Source organism: Manacus vitellinus, unplaced genomic scaffold (genome assembly GCF_001715985.3).
Source record: "Manacus vitellinus isolate BGI_N305 unplaced genomic scaffold, ASM171598v3 scaffold_103_pilon, whole genome shotgun sequence".
In the NCBI taxonomy this organism is placed as follows: domain Eukaryota; kingdom Metazoa; phylum Chordata; class Aves; order Passeriformes; family Pipridae; genus Manacus; species Manacus vitellinus.
In genome coordinates, this window is record NW_021938814.1 from 776018 (window position 1) to 794374 (window position 18357).

General features: G+C 49.2%; 1 protein-coding gene across 1 annotated transcript in view; it reads right to left on the reverse strand.

The window, feature by feature from the left end:
• Positions 1-1061: 1061 nt before the first annotated feature.
• The window catches only part of FERMT2 (fermitin family member 2), a 35285-nt gene continuing 17989 nt past the window's right edge, over positions 1062-18357 (reverse strand). Inside the window, exons 5-16 of the mRNA XM_018088466.2 lie at positions 17712-17937; positions 17501-17603; positions 16941-17048; positions 14821-14955; positions 13045-13094; positions 10250-10374; positions 8487-8593; positions 7906-8127; positions 5512-5532; positions 4889-5013; positions 4443-4584; positions 1062-2187 (exon numbers count right to left, since the gene is read on the reverse strand). Coding sequence (XP_017943955.1) covers positions 2014-2187; positions 4443-4584; positions 4889-5013; positions 5512-5532; positions 7906-8127; positions 8487-8593; positions 10250-10374; positions 13045-13094; positions 14821-14955; positions 16941-17048; positions 17501-17603; positions 17712-17937 — 1538 coding nt within the window. The 3' untranslated portion in view covers positions 1062-2013. The remainder of the gene's footprint in view (positions 2188-4442; positions 4585-4888; positions 5014-5511; positions 5533-7905; positions 8128-8486; positions 8594-10249; positions 10375-13044; positions 13095-14820; positions 14956-16940; positions 17049-17500; positions 17604-17711; positions 17938-18357) is intronic.

The following is an 18357-nucleotide window of genomic DNA, read 5'->3' on the forward strand; positions in this document are numbered from 1 at the left end:
CTTTCCTGGTGTGAAACTCAGAAATGGAGGAATGCATCATTTGTGCCAGGGGAGGTTTAGGTTGGGTTTTGGGTAAAATTCCTTCATGGAAAGGGTGGTCAGGCACCAGCACAGCTGCCCAGGGCGGTGGTGGAGTCACCAGCCCTGGAGGGATATAAAAGATGTGTAGATGTGGCACTTGGGGACATTGTTTAATAGTGGGCTTGGCCTAGATCCTGTGATTCCCTGCATCCTTGGGCTGCTTCCCCACTGCCTGCCTGGCCAGGGATTGGGATCTAAAGGAGACCTAAAGAGGGCTCCAAGAGATCTGGAAAGGGACTTTGGACGAGGGCCTGGAGGGATAGGACGAGAGGGAATGGTTTCCCACTGCCAGAGGGCAGGGGTTGATGGGATACTGGGAAGAAATTCCTGACTCTGAGGGTGGTGAGGCCCTGGCACAGGTTGCCCAGAGAAGCTGTGGCTGCCCCTGGATCCCTGGAAGTGTTGAAGGCCAGGTTGGATGGGGCTTGGAGAAACCTGGGATAGTGGAAGGTGTCCCTGCCCATGGCAGGGGTTAGAACAAGATAATCTTTAAGATCCCTTCCACCTCAAACCACTCCATAATTCTATGACTTGTTGGTCCCTTCCAACTCAGCATATTCTGTGATTCTGTGACTTCTTCTGCTTTTTGGTGGCATTTGTTTCGGCAAGCTCAGGATAGAGCAGTGTGAGGGAGCACAGGGCTGGCACAGGATGGATCTATCCTATGGGAGTTACTTATGGCCCTTCCACAGCTCAGTTAAACCACAAAAACCAGGAGTGGCAGCCGAATATTAAATAAAAGATTTGACTTTTATTTAAAATAAAATGCATTTTTACATAGTCTTGAAACCACAGAGTACTCGAACACAACACTGGTTATTCCTCGGCATTGGGTGGGGGACGGGATTCTCCTCATTGGCATTACTGTGGGAATGGCTTAATGAACCTGGCCCCAGGTATCAGTTATTGAGGGTGTTGTGGCACAGCTCTGAAATCCCCTTTAACTTAAGGTAAAAATTCACTGAAATTGTATTTTTTGCTTTTTTTGTTTTTTGTTTTTTTTTTTATTCCTTGGTTTCTCCCCATACCCCTTCCAGACATCCTATAGGTACTGCTGATACACAGGATCTATGCAATATTCTAGCTGGCTTGTGAGACTAGTTAACAAAACTGTACAATTTTATAAAATTTGTGTTTTTTACATTAGTTACACAAAACCTTTACTTCATAGACCTTTTACTTCATATCGTAATGAAAAACTTTGCATATCAGAGGCAGAACAGTGACTATGCTGGTGAATACTAAAAGTGTCATAATACAATATGGTGTACAAATAAAATTAAAAAAAAAAAAAAGGACAATATAAATGATTATCAAAAGGCAAGTTAAACAAACAAAACCAAGCTATAACAGACTAACAGAAGATCATCTTCAAGGCCACACAAAAGTCACATCAGGCACCTGTCGCAGTCCTGGTGTGTGTAGTGTGAGAGGAGAGATGGCAGCTCTGTTTAGGAATTAAAAACTTCCAAAAAGGACAAATGTACAGAATAAAAACACACAAAAAAAAAAAAAAGGAAATAAAACACTCATGCATTAAACATGAAAAATAGACTTCATATAGGTTAAGCCCCTGGATGGCTTTACAAGAAGATGGCTTAGAGTTCTCTTCCAAAATTGGCTGTTTTAAGTCAGTTAAACCTTATCCTGATCTGCCCACCGAAATCTGGATCCACGACCCAGACATGGTCTTGTTATAGCGAATTAACAGAAGTGCTCATTAGTGCACACAGATTAACTGGTCTGGTAATGCAAAAAAAAAAAAAAATTAAAAAAAAAAATTCCAATGATAAAAAGAAAAAAAAAAAAAAAGATACATTTCAAGCTTACTTTATTAAGCAGCATTATCTCAAAGAAGAACAGCTTTGGAAAGTTAAATATTAATTAATATGGCCATGGGGGGTTTTCCTCCGGGTGCGGGGCGGGCGGGGCTCACACCCAGCCACTGGTCAGTTTGTAGAACATCTCTTCATCTAAGCTCTCGTTCTGGTCCTTGGCCCGCGTGGACAGGAAGATGTACCCGCCGATGAACTCGTGCACCACTTTGCAATCCACCTCCGTGCAGATGAAGGACACCCGGACGTCGTCCGCGAACTCCACCGTCACCTGGAGCGCGAGAGCACAGCGTCAGCCCCCCCCCGGGCTCCCCGAGGGAACTGCTGCCTCCTTTCTCCCTGATTTTTCTGTCTACTCAGATGCTTTTTCCAATGCCTAAGTAAAATCCAGTGATGTCAATGCTGGAGTGGGTCCAGAGGAGGCCACGGAGAAGCTCCGAGGGGCTGGAGCCCCTCTGCTCTGGAGCCAGGCTGGGAGAGCTGAGGGGGTTCACCTGGAGAGAGAAGGCTCCCGGAGAGCCTGGAGAAGCCCCTTCAGGCCTAAAGGGGCTCCAGGAGAGCTGGAGAGGGACTGGGGACAAGGGCTTAGAGTGTAAGGACAAGGGGGGAATGGCTTCCCATTGCCAGAGGGCAGGTAGATGCGGATATGGGAAGAAATTGTTGGCTGTGGAAGGGTTGGGAGGCCCTTTCTCACAGGTTGCCCAGAGAAGCTGTGGCTGTCCCTGGATCCCTGGAAGTGTCCAAGGCCAGGTTGGATGGTGCTTGGAGCAACCTGGGCTAGTGGAAGGTGTCCCTGCCCACGGCAGGGGGTGGAACTGGATGATGTTTAAGCTCCTTCCAACCCAAACCATTCCATAATTCTGTGATTCTATATATGATGATTTGGCCTCAACAATCTTTATGGGTTCCTTCCACCTTTACACACCCTATAACTAACTCTATGATGACTGCTAGTCAAATATTTAGATACAGAAATACCTTTTATTGCCTTTTTTATTATTTTTATTAATTTTCTATTTATTTGCCTCTTTATTTATTTAAATTACCATTACACCTTTTATTCCCCCATGACTCAGAAACAATCCCCCAGCATGTTTCCACCTCTCAGTGGTGGGCACATGGCCAGATTTTCTTTACTTCCAGAGAAACCAGGCACAGACCCACTGAAGTCTGGGCTTTCTTTCCAGTTTTCCCTGGTTCTCTAAGTTGAATTTTTGCCTGAGAAATACTTTATGGGGGCTGGGGGAGGTCGTTTTGGAGGCACTGAACAGACCAACCATTTATTGATACTCCTTCTCTTTTTGTCCCCCCATCACTGACAGCTCTGTGGGAGGGTGGGGGATTCCCAGCAGAGTATCCAAGCTGAATAATTGGGATATTGGGGCTTGCAACTGGGTCAAAACAATGACTCTGAGGCAGAGGGAAGCTGAATAATTTTTCCAACAACTCTTAACGAGCCACAAACCGCAGGACAACAGCCCTCATGTATCCCTGGCAATTTTAATTAGGTGTGCTGCCAAAAAGGAGACCAAAAATTTGTTCATCCAAACGTAACAGTGAGGGAAAAGCCCATCTCAGAGCCTGGGGAAGTGTCTACTCTTTCTTTTCACTACTTACTTAAATGAAAGCCTGAGCTGTACAGCACATAAAAGGAACTTGGGTATGGAGAAGGCCCTGTATATTTATGTTACTGGTTAGGATGAAGCCTGAGCATCAATGCTGAGGTTTGATTTTACTTAACTGCCTTGGAATGGGTGTTCAGAGACCAGTGAAAATTATTCCTGGCTGCAGTAGAGAAAGATTCATGTTTTTTTTCTTTATTTTAAGGGTCACACTCTACTCCACCAGCAGCTGGGACAAGCTCTGCTTGATCTCCAAGGAGGGTGGAAGAGGAGGGAGGAAAAACTGTATTACATCAATATAGTAACATCCACACCTGGAGCACTGTGTCCAGCTCAAGAAAGACATGGAGCTGCTAGAGCAAGTCCAGAGGAGGTCATGGAGATGTTCCAAGGGCTGGAGCCCCTCTGCTCTGGAGACAGGCTGGGAGAGCTGGGGGTGTTCAGCCTGGAGAAGAGAAGGCTCCAAGGGAGACCTGAGAGCCCCTTTCAGTACTTAAAAGAGCTCCAAGAGAGCTGGAGAGGGACTTTGGACATGAGCATGAAGTGACAGGACAAGGGGGAATGGCTTCCCACTGCCAGAGGGCAGGGTTAGATGGGATATTGGGAAAAAAATTCCTGGCTGTGAGGGTGGTGAGGCCCTGGCACAGGTTGCCCAGAGAAGCTGTGGCAGCCCCTGGATCCTTGAAAGTGTTGATGGACAGGTTGGATGGGGCTTGGAGCAACCTGGGCTAGTGGAAGGTGTCCCTGCCCACGGCAGGTGGAACTACAAGATCCCAAACCATTTTGAGATCCTTTCCAGATCCCTTCCAACCCAAACTATTCTGGGATTCCATGATCCCAGGAGTGGTGCCTGTCTCAGGGACAGGAGCCAGGGAAGAGGACAGGCTGTAAAACGCCATCTCACCATTTTAATCTCCCAGTTCACGTTCCACTGCTTCATGTTGCTGAAGCGCCAGGTCTTGACGGCGTCTCCCGTGCTGGCGTCCATCCGGATCAGCCGGTTGTAGGCGATGCCGATCAGCTCATCCTTCTTCCCACCCTGGAACCTGTGACAGGGTGAGGGATTAATAAAATTGAACCTGTGATAAATGCAAATTCAGTAGCTGAGTTAACTCATAAAATAATTTCTATAAGTCGATGCCATTAATGCTTTTAATTTCAGTTCCAGCGCGACTTCCCCAGCTAAAGATGAGCACAAGGGTGTCCCTGCCCGTGGCAGGGGGTTGGAACGAGATGATCTGCGAGGCCCCTTCCAACCCAACCCATTCCATGATGATTCGGTGATTTTTAACACACCCCACACGTTTATTAAGGAAAATTCCTCCCGCCCAGCCCAGCGGCCCCACCGACCTTGCGTTGAAGTGCGTGATGCCGAACTCCGGCAGCGACTGCCAGGCTTGGATAAACCGCATCTTGGCCTCGATGAGGCTCATCTGGGCCACGTTCTGGTGGGCTTCCAGGATGCGTGCCGTGATCTGCGGGCGGCCAACACACCGGATTTAGGGAAGGGGGGCACCTCGGCGGCACCTCGCGCGAACGGGAACGGCTCGGGAACCGCCGCGGATCCGAACGTGGATAATCAACGATTTCTACCCCGAGGTCTTATTTCAGCCCCAGCTGCTCAGAGCCTGCGACCACGGCGGATAAACGTGGAGCTTCCCATCTCCAGACATATCAAAGCAAATATAGATCTGGGCTGTCTGGAGGCAGAAGAGCCGCTCGGGCTCTCAGGGAATTTTAAGGCGCAGGATGCGAGCGAACAACAACAAGGCAAATTTGTGGTGTAGGGTTTCCAGTTTCGCAGCATAAGTCACTGGGGACCACTATAAAAAAACCAAGCAGGGCCCAGGTTTCTCAGGGAGGGTGTAGGTTTTGTTAGTGTTTTCATCGCTGCTCTCTAAACCAGAGGGGTTCTAGATTATTTTTAAGTTTTATTTTAAACGTATCTTAATTTTATTGTTGCTGTCACTTACCAAGTCTCTTACATAGCCTGGCTGTAGATGGCAAGGCGAAATGGAAAACAAAAAAAAAAAAAGGAAAAGGAGGCAGAAAGAAAAAAAAGCAATCAGAAATATGGCAACAAAGCAAAGAAAAAGTGTAAATTAACTGCAAACCAAAGTTCAAGCCAAAAAAAAAAAAAACCAAACCAAAACACATGCACAATTCCTTAGGTGGAAAAGCAGCCAAAGTGAATGTGAGCAGGGACAAGCGAGCAGAGATCTGCCGCTCGTGCTGGCCCTGCTGGAGCATTGGTGTGATCCCAGCTGGGTCCTGGCATTGCTTTTGGTCCTGAGATGGTTTTTGTTGGATCTCAGGAAAAGGTTCTTCCCCCAGAGGATGGTGGGGCAATGAACAGGATCCCCAGGGCAGTGGTCATGGCCCCAAGGCTGACAGAGCTCAAGGAGGGCTTGGACAACGCTCTCAGGGACAGGGTGGGATTGTTGGGGTGCCCTGGGCAGGGCCAGGAGTTGGACTGGATGATTCTCGTGGGTCCCTTCCAACTCAGGGGATTCTGTGATTCTATGGGGAGGGTGAAGCTGCTGGCTTGGAAGAGAATTCATGTCCTCACATTCCTCCCCACATCTCTGAACAAACTCCAGGCTGCTCACTGACAGAGGAAGTTCAAGAGCTCACTATGAGCTCAAAAGTTCCTTTTATTTGGGATATGCAGAGAAATGATGGGGATGCTGCCCAAGGGAACAAGCAGATGTAGGATAACATCAGCTGGGCTTCCCAGGGATGTGTCTGCCCTTGCTGGCTCTGACACCAAACTCCAGAAAGGCACCTGAGAGCTGTGAAAATGCTTATTTTGGGTTGTTTTTTGTTTATTTGCATTTAGGATTTGGTGCTTCCCGACCCAGCCTGCCAATCCTACGCTGCCGCACGGGCACATGGAGACAAACATCACCAAGTGAGTTTGGGGCTGGAGAGGACCAAGAGCTTCTAGTAAACCCTCCAGCAAGGCCCACTGCCAATTCCCATTCCAGCACTGTTTGTGGGCTGCATGACCTCCTCCTTTTCCTCCTCCTCCTCCTCCTCCTCCTCCTCCTCTTTCCCTGTGCCGGCCACGGAGGGACCCTTGCGGTCAAATTCCTTGCATTCCCACAGCCTCCATCCCTCATTCCTCCCAGCAAACATCCTCTGCTGCTCCAAGCTTTGCCTCTGGCCACGAGGAAAATCCTAAATCCTCTGTTTAGCTGATGTCTATGAGGGACCAGCATCGGCATCGTGGCCACTGTTCCAACTGGGATCAGGACGAGGGCTCGTGCCCATCCCCACGATCCCATGGATTTTATTTTTATAACCAGGATACCTGCACAAGTAAGCAAGTTTTTCAAGCTAATATTTTTCCAGGTGCCTCCATTTTACCGGAAACCCAGAAAGTATCACATATATGTTAAAACAGTATATTTATGCAGCCTCTCCTCCATCCAAGTGGATATAAAGGCTTATTCAGAAGAATAATAAGGGCTATATAAAATATAACTCCACTGCCAGGAAATCACTGTGCTGTGCCAATAAAAAGTTACATTTTTCCTGCTTCTCTGACTTGCAGCCTTCTTCTGGGCTCGGAGAAATCGCATCCAGCCAGAGGCTGAAGGATTTAAGTCACCAGAAGGCCACAGAGCAATGCTTTACTTATTTTTTTGCTGCTGTTCTGACATATAATGTCTTTCAGAGAGTCAGGCATTGATTTCCAGCGTGGAACAGTTCAGCCCTGTCCTGCAGGGATGGGATGGAGCGTGGAGTTCAAGCTCGAGTCACAGCAACTCAAAAATGAAGCAATGTTTCAAGGACTGGCATTTGGAAGCAGTGGAAAAGCAAAGAGAGAAAATATGCAAACTGCATTTCAGCCAAGTGTGGATAAAGCACTGCAAGCAACTGCAACTCCGCTGATCCTGGGGATTTCTCCATGGATTCTGTGCAGGGGAATGGGGTTTTAATCCCAGCACCGGGGATTGAGTCCAGCTGTGGGGAGAGATGGGGCAGCTGACCCCATTGCTCCACCAGCATTCATCAGCAGGGGCCAAACCACTCCCAAAATCCATTTAAAATAAATGTAACCCAATTTTAAACGTATTTACAATTAAAGACTCCCCGCTGCCCGGGCTGTGCACGTGCACATCACACAGCACCCGGCACGGCTCAGGTGGTGGGTGCCATCCCCAGGTGCTGCATCCAAACCACGCCCTTCGGGTCAGTCACATCTCATTTTAGTAACCACGTGCACCCCACGAAAGTGAAGACATCCAAAAGACACGTCGTGTTAGACACCAGCCACTGCCAAAACACGTGCCCGGTCAGCCCAGACCACACCAACACCAAAGCCAACGCCAAGGCCAACGCTGCGCTGGGCCAGCACGTACCTGCTTGTTCTTGTACTTCTTCAGGTAGCGAGGGGAGACCAGGCACTCGGGGTTGATGTCGGTGTTGATCTGCTCAGGGATCAGCTGCGGGTCCGGGTTCAAATGCTGCATTTTCAGGAAGGACAGGATGTTCTGCACTTCCATGCCGTAGGAGCTGTCGGCCATGGTCTTGCCCTTGGAGGCCAGGCGGCAGGCGGCCATCCAGCTGGCGTACTGCGTCTCCTGGCCCCCCAAAAACAGAGACCCGCGCCCGTCAGAGCCGTGGGGCGACCACCAGACCCCCCAGATGAAGCTCAAGGGAGCCTCCATTCCCCTTCTAGCCCCCCAGAAGACTCAAACGTGCACCAGGACGGCCAGAAATCCAGCCAATGCGTAGGCTAAAACCACAGGACAAAGCCAAGGAAGAGCAGGGAATGATTTTCTGCTCCGCGCTCACAGGTGAGGGAGTTGGAATGTGTTTGGAATGCTGAGGTCAGACACAGGCGAGGGCATTTTCTACCTGTTTTTTACTTAACAGCACCTCAGCATGAGTTGATGGTGGGGAAAGGGTGAGGAGGTGGCCAAGTCCAAGCGATACTTACGGTGTCGCAGCGCAGCCAAATTTCATTCATCCCCTCAGCCACCGGAATCAGGAGTTTGATGTTAAACTTCTGACCAGAGATGTTCACATCAGGGGTAACTTCACATCCTGCAATGAGGGAGCCAGTGTTTAACATGGGGGGTGAGGAACTATGCTTGAAAAAGAGGGGGGAAAAGCAAAAACAGGGAAAGAAAAGGCAAAGTTCTCCAAGTAGAGGGTCTCTCAGTGCTGCCAAATGTTTGTACCACATCTTCCAGGGGATGAACACTCCACACAGCAGGGACAAAACCCATTGTCAGCTGTCTCTTTTTCCAAGTGACGGGAAAATTGGGGGGGAAAAAGCAAGACCTGATTTGAAAGAAACAAAGCCAAAGCTAACGTATGCCCAGAGAATTAACTTCATGGGTCCTGCCTGGCCTTGTGAGTGGATCCCACAGCTGGCAAATACCCCAAAATTTTCCTAGAATATGCTGAGTTGCAAGGGACTCACAAGGATCACTGAGGTCACTCACAAGGATCACTCCCTGTCCTGCCCAGGACACCCCAACAATCCCACCCTGTCCCTGGGAGCGTTGTCCAAACACTCCTGGAGCTCTGTCAGCCTTGGGGCCGTGCCCCCTGCCCTGGGGAGCCTGTTCAGTGCCAACCACCCTCTGGGGGAAGAGCCTTTCCCTGATATTTCCTTTTGTGAAAGGATACAAAAAGGTGACTGGATTGGTATTGACTCCCACCCTGAAACCCCTCTATGTTATTTATGCAAGGATGGGATGCCCCATCCCTGGAAGTGTTCCAGGCCAGGCTGGACAGGTCTTGGAGCTTGGAGCAACCTGGGATAGAGGAAGGTGTCCCTGCCCATGGCCGGGGAGTGGAATGAGATGGTCTCAAAGGCCCCTTCCAACCCAAACCAGTCTGTGATTCCATGATTTTGGCTGCTGCAGTGAGCGGTGAGGTGTGAGCATCCCGCTCCCGGAGTCTGGAGAGAACTCCAAGTGGCTGGATAAACACGGAGCGTGATGAACTGAAGCAGCCAAGTCCTCCCAGGCGCCGCTTCAACGCCGCCTCCAAGATTTTTTAAAAGTGCCGTCACAGCAGATCTGTCAAAAGCTCCCAAAAAGGTCCTGCGGGCCGGGCTTCGCTCCGACAGCAGCCCGAGGTCGCTTGGCATCCCATCTGCTCCTGCCTCCACGGGGAAAACAAATGAGCTCTCTCTGCAGCTCCGTGGCTGCCGGAGCAGGAATGTTTAACTTGACACAAGGAAAGCCAGCAACTGTAGGAATTTAAAAACCCGAGGCTTGCAGTGAGGCTGCTCCCAACCAGCACCGGGCAGAGGAGGGAAAATAAGGCAGCAGAGGAGGAGAATGGTCTGTTCTTCCCAGCTTAAACTCTTTTTTTTGCCACGGAGATTGTGACTGAACTCAGTATGACAAAAACAAGGGCAAGTGGAAGGTGTCCCTGCCCATGGCAGGGGGTTGGAATGAGATGGTCTTGAGGGTCCCTTCCAACCCAAACCATTCCATGATTCTGAAAGTTGTCTCCTCATGCTACTGGGGAGCTGTTGGTGCTTCCCTGTGGGATCACACTGTCTAGAAGTCCAAGTCTGTGCCACACCATCAAACCCAGTCACCTCATTCCTTTAAACACATTTACCCAACCCTGGGACGCCACGCCGAGGTGATAAAGCAGTGGGAAAGCAAGATGCAGGAGGAGCAGCCTATTACTGGAATAAAAAGCAGCTTCTCTTCCCTCACCTCACTCTTCTCTTACCTCTCAGGTTCATCTGGTGAGCAGGAGTCCCGTTGGATTCCTCTTTGCTTTTATAGCAGGAGATCGAGGTATCTTTGAAGGTGCACCAATAGGGCTTGTAGCCTTTCAACGTCAGCTTCTTGGGCCTGCCAGACACATGGAGGGACATCACGCTTGGCTAAAGCTCCTAAAAACAAGCTGCTGCACCAGGAAACTCATTATTTCACCCCTGGAAACCTGCTGTCAGCAGCCTGGGTTATTCCCCCACCCCTGGGATAGTCCCTGCCCGGGGGCTCAGCCATCCTTTCACTGCCGAGTTGAGCTCCAATGCCAAGTTTGGGCTCTTCAATCCCATGGAGGTAATTTGGGGCAAGGTGGGGGGAGCTGGAGAACTCTGTTACAAAAACAGACACGTCCCTGAACCGCTGCAAAACCTGCCTCTCCACCCACCACACGAAACTGGAACCCCTTTGCTGGAGCTCCAAAGGGAAGCGGCACTTCCAAGGACTCGTCAGCCACATGCACGCACGAGTGCACTTGTTTTGTATTTAAACACTCCACACTCCAAAAGGTTCACTTCTTTTCTAAGGAAAGCATGGATTTTGCTTGATTCTGCAGGAGAACTGATGGCCCTGCAAACCTGCAGCAAAGCAAAGCGACCACTTGGCAGGGTGGGACCCTGAGTTCATCCCACCACGAGCCCAGGGCCTTTGCAGAGCTCCAAGTATTCGAATTTTTTAACCTTCCCTAATTTATAAACCTTATTCTAAGGCTGGATCTGCAGCCTCTCACACATTTCTCATGTTTCCATCCCGGAAACAGCTGCTGATCTCTCATCTGCAGGGATCAAATATGTGATGGCCCCAACTGCTTGTCCTCAGGGATCTGCACTTCCATTTCCAAGCAAAAGCAAGCTGGAGGCTGCTCAGGTCAGAAGGAAATCAGGGACGTGGGGGAGAAACAATGTCTGCCTGAACCTCCCTGCTCCCACTCCTGTGATGGACACCTGAGCTGGGGCATCTGCTGCTTCCTCCTGCCCTTGCTGGATTTCCTCCTCCTCCAAAAGCCCTGGCACACACACAGCCCTGCCCTGGGAAAACTATACAACCACAATTTCCTTTGAAAGCTGCTTCCCACTATGGAAGAAGTCACCAGCCTCCAGCCAAGCCATCCCACACGTGCAGGTTTTTCCATCCTTCGTTAAAGATGCCTTAATGCATCTTTATTGCCTTTGGATTTTTTGGGGGGCCTCCTTTAAATTGCAGGAAGGGCATTTTGATGCTGGACATAATATATGGAGATATTGGGAAGGAATTCTTCCCTGTGAGGGTGGTGAGGCCCTGGCAAAGGTTGCCCAGGGAAGTTGTGGCTGCCCTTGAAGCATTTCAGGCCAGGCTGGATGGGGTTTGAAGCAACCTGGGATAGTGGAAAGTGTCCCTGCCCATGGCAGGGGGTTGGAATGAGATGGGCTTTAAGGTCCCTTCCAACCCAAAACATTCTGGAATTCTATGATTTTGGCTTGCAGGGGAGAGAGAAACATCCCAACTCTCTGCAGCAACACCAGGCACATACAGGGACATATTTACAGGAGCTAAATCTATGGAATATTAGGGACATGTATTGCAGCTCCTCTCCAAGTGAAGTGTGACAAGAGGCACATCCAAAGCTGGGACAGCTCTGAACATCGTGCCATTTACATTGGACTACTGACACTAAAAATACCTCTTGACCCCCATTTTTGGGAGCAAATGGAATTCTCTGTTCAGTTTGACAGCTTTAAGTCCAAACCCCAGGGGGTTTTAGGCTTTCACTGGGCGAGGAACCGGCAGCTTCTGGCTGCTCCATCTCCTGGTGCTCCAATTTGCAGGCAATTAGCTCCCTGAGTCCTGCCTAATTTTATTGGCAAATCAGCAGATCAAAGGGAAGAACAAGTTTTTTGTTTGTTTGTTTGTTCAAGGGAGGGAAGAAACACCCACTGAGGGGCTGCAGCCCTGAAACTTTGCCCTGATTAAGCCAGACCACAAGCCCAGACAGACGCAGAGACCTCATTAATTTGCCTTTGGAGAGGGAGAAGGAGTTTTTCAGAGCTGTGAGTGCCAGGTTCTGGCTCCAGAACCAAACAATTAATAAAATAAAGGCTTGTTCCAGAGCTATTTTGCTTCCTACAGCCTTTTTCCCCCCCCCTCTATCCTGCAGTTCTGCTGTGAAATCTCATCACAATTCCCAGTTTCCAGAACTTTCACTGTATCCCTCGCCTCAGCCGGCAATAAATTGCAAAAGACAGTCGTGGCTGCCAAAAATGTTACTCCAAGCCCAGATGCTGCTGTTCCCGGTTTCCACGTTCCACCATCCGAGTCAAAGCAAACTAAAAAAAAAAAAAATCCCTAAATCCTGAGTGAGCTGGAAGAGGAGCAGAGTCAACTTAACCTGCTCCTTCTGGCACGGAGAGGCTGGAGAGACTGGCTTAGAATCCATCCAGCAAACGAGGAGAAGTGTTTGAGGAGGGTTTTTAGGTCTCACTCCTAATTTTAGGATGGTTTATTATCTTTCAGGATGGTTTATTATCTCCTGGGCAGTAAATGTGTTAAAGAAATAACCCAGCACATGTTGATGGCTATGGGCTGCAGCAAACCCTCCCAGTAGGAGAACATCCCGAATTTTTTATTTAAGAACTAATCAACTTCAAGTATTGAATACTTTGAATATCTTATGGCCAGGAGATGGAAAAAAAAAAAAAAAGTATGTTAAGAGGTAGGACCATTAATTATTCATTGCCATTACCAGTTTCACGAGCAGCTCTTCCCATCAGCACTTACTTGAAGACTTTAATGTAGTCGGCGAGCTCCGGGATGGAAGTGATGTCACCCTGAAAATCAAAGATTATCCCATTCACCCGCCTGCCCCAGCGGAGCCGGGTCGGTGGATCCGGGAGGGAAGGGATGTGGTGCAGGGGAGGAAGCCGGGGGGGCAACATCGCGGCTCAGGGGTCACTAAAACTGCTCCTGAGAAAGCCTCAGAGCCGCTTCCCGGGAGAATCAAGCGGTGAAAAAAACCTATGGCACAGCCCAGCAGGGCTGTTTGGAAAGCAGAGGACAAGGTTTTATTTTCCTTTGAGGAATTCCTGCTGTTGCTGGAGCCAATTCCCACCCGCCAGGTCACGGGCGGTCACAGCGGCTCGTGTTCGCACGGGGGATTTTTCTCCTCCTTCAGTTACTTCCCTATGCTCCAAACAAAAGGAAAAGATGCACCTCCACAGAAATCTGACTGGAGAAGGGATCTCTGTGTCTAGAAGGACTTTCCCCTCCCCCAATGGATCTTTAGATATTGAGTTTAAATTCCCTTTTTGCATGAGGAAAACGTACAGGGGGGCACCTGCAACTCCCGGGAGCTGAAACTCAAGGGTTTTCGAGGGATAGAAAAAGGAAGGATTGCTCCAGCAGCTTCCAGTAGCAGGACAGTTTACTTTCAGTCTGCAGTGAACTGTTTATAGATACCACAGGGAAAAAAAAAAGCAGAATCTAAACAAACAATCCATTATCCGTATTCAATTACTCGAATGCATCTGGAAATGGCTCCTGGTTGCAAGCCCTACCGAAAGGGATGGGGGTTTTTTGGATGAATCATTGTCCTCTGCGCTCTTATCTGGCAGGGTTTGTTCCTTAGTGGTGTGTTCCAAATCTGGTTTTGAGAAGAAATTAGAAAATATGTCTCGGTGATAAAAATTTGTCGTCGTTTCTGTCGCAGCCACTGCTTTATATTGCAAAGCTCTGCTGTTGTTAATGCCAATACAGCATCTAAGCATGGATGTAACTTCAAAAAGACCCTTCATAAACACTTAAAAAAAAAATTATATGAAGTGTAGAACCGGAAAATTTCAGGGATTTTAGGGTTGGAAAGAACTTAAAATGAAATTTAGAGACGGTATAAATGTGCAGAAAGCCTGGAAAAGCTGTGCTGGGCCAAGGCTGACAGGACTGAGCCTTTTTAATGCATTTTAATTTTAAACCCTTACATTTTTAAAGGTGGAAAACGAGCGTTAAAACAGCATATTTGAAAACACCCCCCCCCAAATCCTCTGAAATAGAGACATAGGCTAAAATCCAGTGCAATAAAAGTAAGGTTTCATAAGCATAAATTAGTTCTGAAAATCACAGCAGCCGTTTTAGGTGCTGTAAAACATGAATTAGAAACAGAGGAAGAGAAACCTCAGCGTGGAGAACTCAGTATTTGGGAAAGTCAGTAGTGAGGACAGAAATCACATCCATTTAAATTTACTTTTCCATTATTTCATCAGGAAGGTGGCTTGCTGTAGCGAGGATTCAGTAAGATTCTGGTTCCTCCAGGACTTCTCCAGACACTTTCTGTGGTTCCCTGCCCCCAGAACTATCCCTCAGTATCTAAAAAATCCCCTATTTTAAAGCAAATATTATTGGGGGTCTATGTTTTGTGTCACTTCACTGGGCCGGGGGCAACTTTCTCATAAGAGAAATAGAAAAAAAAAAGGGAGAGGAAGGAAATAAAAAAGGTTGGAGGTCTGGAAAGATTCCCAGGAGGGAAGGAGGGGACACACATGGTGTGCCTGTAACCCTTACCAGGATGGTGGATGTCTTGCCACCTTCCAAGGTAATTTCCAGATCCGAGAGTGCAGCATCCACCTCATCCACGTCCTTGTCGCTGTTGTTCAGGTGGTTTTCCGAGGACATGATGGACAGCTTGTTGATGTGGTACTGGAAGGCAAGGCACAGGAATGACCATCTTGGATGTTTTCAGCTCAAGGAGTTGGTGGCACAACCCCTGAAGGACCTCTCCGGACCCCACAGGGCAGAGCTGCTCTTTCCACAGCATCACAGACTGGCTGAGATTGGAAGGGACCTCTGGAGGTCACCTGGTCCTAACTCCCTGCTCCAGATGTTGTCCAGGACCATGTCCAGTTGGATTTTGAGTAACTTTGATAGAGACTCCTCAACCTTTCTGGGCAACCTGTGCCAGTGCTCAGTCACCCTCACGGTAAAAAAGTGTTTCCTGATGTTCAGAGGGAACCTCCCGTGTTCCAGGTTGTGTCCACGGCCTCTGGTCCTGCCACTGGGCACCTCTGTCCAGCTCCTTCCCTGCCTCCCACCAGGTAGTTATGTACTTAGTAAGACCCCCAGAGCCTTCTCTTCTCCAGGATGAACAATCCCAGCCTTTCCTCATAGGAGGGATGTTCCCGGACCTTCATCATCCTTGTGGCCCATCACTGAGGACTCTCTCCGGTCTGTCCATGTCTCTCTTGCCCTGGGGAGCCCAGAACTGGACCCAGTACTCCAGGTGTGGCCTCACCAGCACCGAGCAGAGGGGCAGGATCACCTCTCTTGACCTCTGGTGATGCTTTGCCCAGTACAAACCAGGACACTTGCTGGTGGATGGGGCTGTTCCCTCCAGGGGCACCTTCCCAGTGCCTGAAGGGGCTCCAAGAGAGCTGGCAAAGAGGCTGGAGGGACAGGACAAGGGGGAATGGCTTCCCACTGCCAGAGGGCAAGGTTAGATGGGATACTGGGAAAGAATTCTTCCCTGTGAGGGTGGGGAGGCCCTGGCACAGGTTGCCCAGAGAAACTGTGACTGCCCCTGGATCCCTGGAAGTGCTCAAGACCAGGTTGGACAGGGCTTGGAGCAACCTGGGCTAGTGGAAGGTGTCCCTGCCCATGGCAGGGGGTTGGAACAAGATGGACCAAATCCCTTCCAACCCAAACCATTCCGTGACTCCGTGTCTTTGCATCTGTTTTTGCCCCAGAAAACCAAAAACATTCATGAAATCTCACAGGAAGGACTGTGCTCAACCCACTCTGGAGTGCTGGGATGTAAACTGAGTCATTATATTTCTGTTTTCTCTCTTTTTTTCCTGGGAGGGGCCCTTGGAGCAGACAGCCCTGCTCCTGAGGGGGACATTCCTGCATCCTACAGCGACGAGTCGTGCCAGACCACACGGAATAAATGTCTGCCATCCGTCCCACAGAAGTCAATAGCAGGTGTAGCATTTATGCCAAATCACACCGAATACTTCATGAAACAGATATAAATAAATAGTTCTGGGAAACCCACAGATTATCCCCAGCTGTTTAGGGGGCACAGGGCCAGAAAGGCACAGTTCAGTAACACCGTGTACGTATTGGGTGGGTTTAAGAAAGTGCAAAACTAAAAGTTAAGATAGATATAAACACGTTTGGTAAAAGAAGGTGAAGTTATTTTTCACGAGAAATAATCGGCAGCAAACATTTAAATTCAAAATAAATCTAGTAAACTCAATTGAGGATTAGGAGACGGGAAACGATCCAACTTCTACCAGCTTGAGAAGGCCAAGCTCCCACCAAAGACCAGGTGAGGCTTAAAATACACGATTTTAAGCTGAAGGAGAGTAGGTTTAGATAGGATATTGGGAAGAAATTCTTGGTTGTGAGGGTGATGAGGCCCTGGCACAGGTTTCCCAGAGAAGCTGTGGTTGTCCCATCCCTGAAGTGTCCAAGGCCAGGTTGGATGGTGCTTGGAGCAACCTGGGCTAGTGGATGGTGTCCCTGCCCATGGTAGGGGGTGGAACGAGATGGTCTTAAGGTGCCCTCCAAGCCAAACCAGTCTGTGGTTCCATGATTTCACTTATCAGGTTAATCAACGGAGAAACCCGCAAAGCCACAAAATCAAGTTTAACCCAAACCATCGGCGTCTCAAGGCTCTGTCCCACCTGCAGTGCTGCAAACATCATCATTTCCTCCTCCGTGCACTCGATCTCCTCCAGCAGAATCGCCCACTTGGACTGCTCGTACAGCTGGTTGATCCTGATGGCGTCGTACTGCGGCACAGCACAGAAACACGGAACCGTCGGAAAACGTACGTGCCCAGTTCAGGACAAACCACCTCATCCAGTGGAAGGTGTCCCTGCCCATGGCAGGGAGTTGGAGTGAGATGGTCTTTAAGGTCCCTTCCAACCCAAACCATTCCGGGATTCTCTGACCTCTCAACACAACACTTCAATCCGAGACTGAAAATCCTCTGCCACCGAAGCGAAGTGGCTCTAAGACCCCTCACAGCATCTCTAGCAACACCTAAACATTAGGAATCTGATATACAGGGAGCACAAATCCTGTGTTTGATTCCTGCACGACTCATTTTCAAACTCCATTCAAATTTTCATGTTTTTTTTGGGGGGAAGGTTTACCAACACAAAAGCACGTTAAGAGATCCAGGCATCCTTTGCTCCAAGCCTTTGCCTGCAAGATGCAAGTGAAACAACTAGCTCTGTACCTTTGGATTCAGGTCAAAAAAGCTGTAGTACTTGAACCGCAGTAGCAAAGCCTCGTTTTCTTTCACCTCCTGCTCCATCAGGGATCGGGACGAATCCAGCCACCTGTGAATTGCCAACACGGGATAACACACACAAAACGCTCCGGCGACACAATTTAAAATCAGCAAAGAAAAAACCCCCCCCCCCCAAATCCTCGACTCCTCCACTCACCCTTGGTTGATTTTGGCTTTATCGAGCAGCGTCTGGGGCTTGTACATTTTTGCTAAGGACTCTGGGGAGGTGACGGGCTGGCTCACGGCCAGGATTCCCGGATTCCCTTCCGACAGGGCGCTGTCACCGAACCAGGCGGAGGTGGGTGACAGGGGGCTGCCGTCGTGGGCGTCGTAGGTCGGCGTCATCGTTTTGCTATACAGTCCTGGGCTTGAATAGATATTTCCTACCAGCAAGGGGAATAAAAGTCGGGAGTTAGCTTTGGGACGAGCCCTGCCTTGCTCCCAACCCAGCCAACGGATGAAAAAAAACCTTCCCTTTTTCCACCATTATCTTTCCACAGTGGGAAAACACTGCGCTGCTTGTTCTCCCACGGAAAGCCGTCCCTCTCCTCTCCTCTCTCTCTCTCGGCTCTTCTCCAAGAGCAAAACTGATGGAAAACTCATTCCATCCCACACGGTGGGAAAAGACACAGGTCTCCCATGCCGGGAAAATCCTGCCCCCTGAGTCTCTGTGGCACCTGGGACATGAGTGGCCCCCGACTTACCGGTATTACCTGTTGCTTAAAGATTTTGGAAGTCAAAGGTTTTAGAGGAGCAGGAAAATAAACTAAGGGTGCAGCCAAAGAGACCAGAGGCAGAGGGTA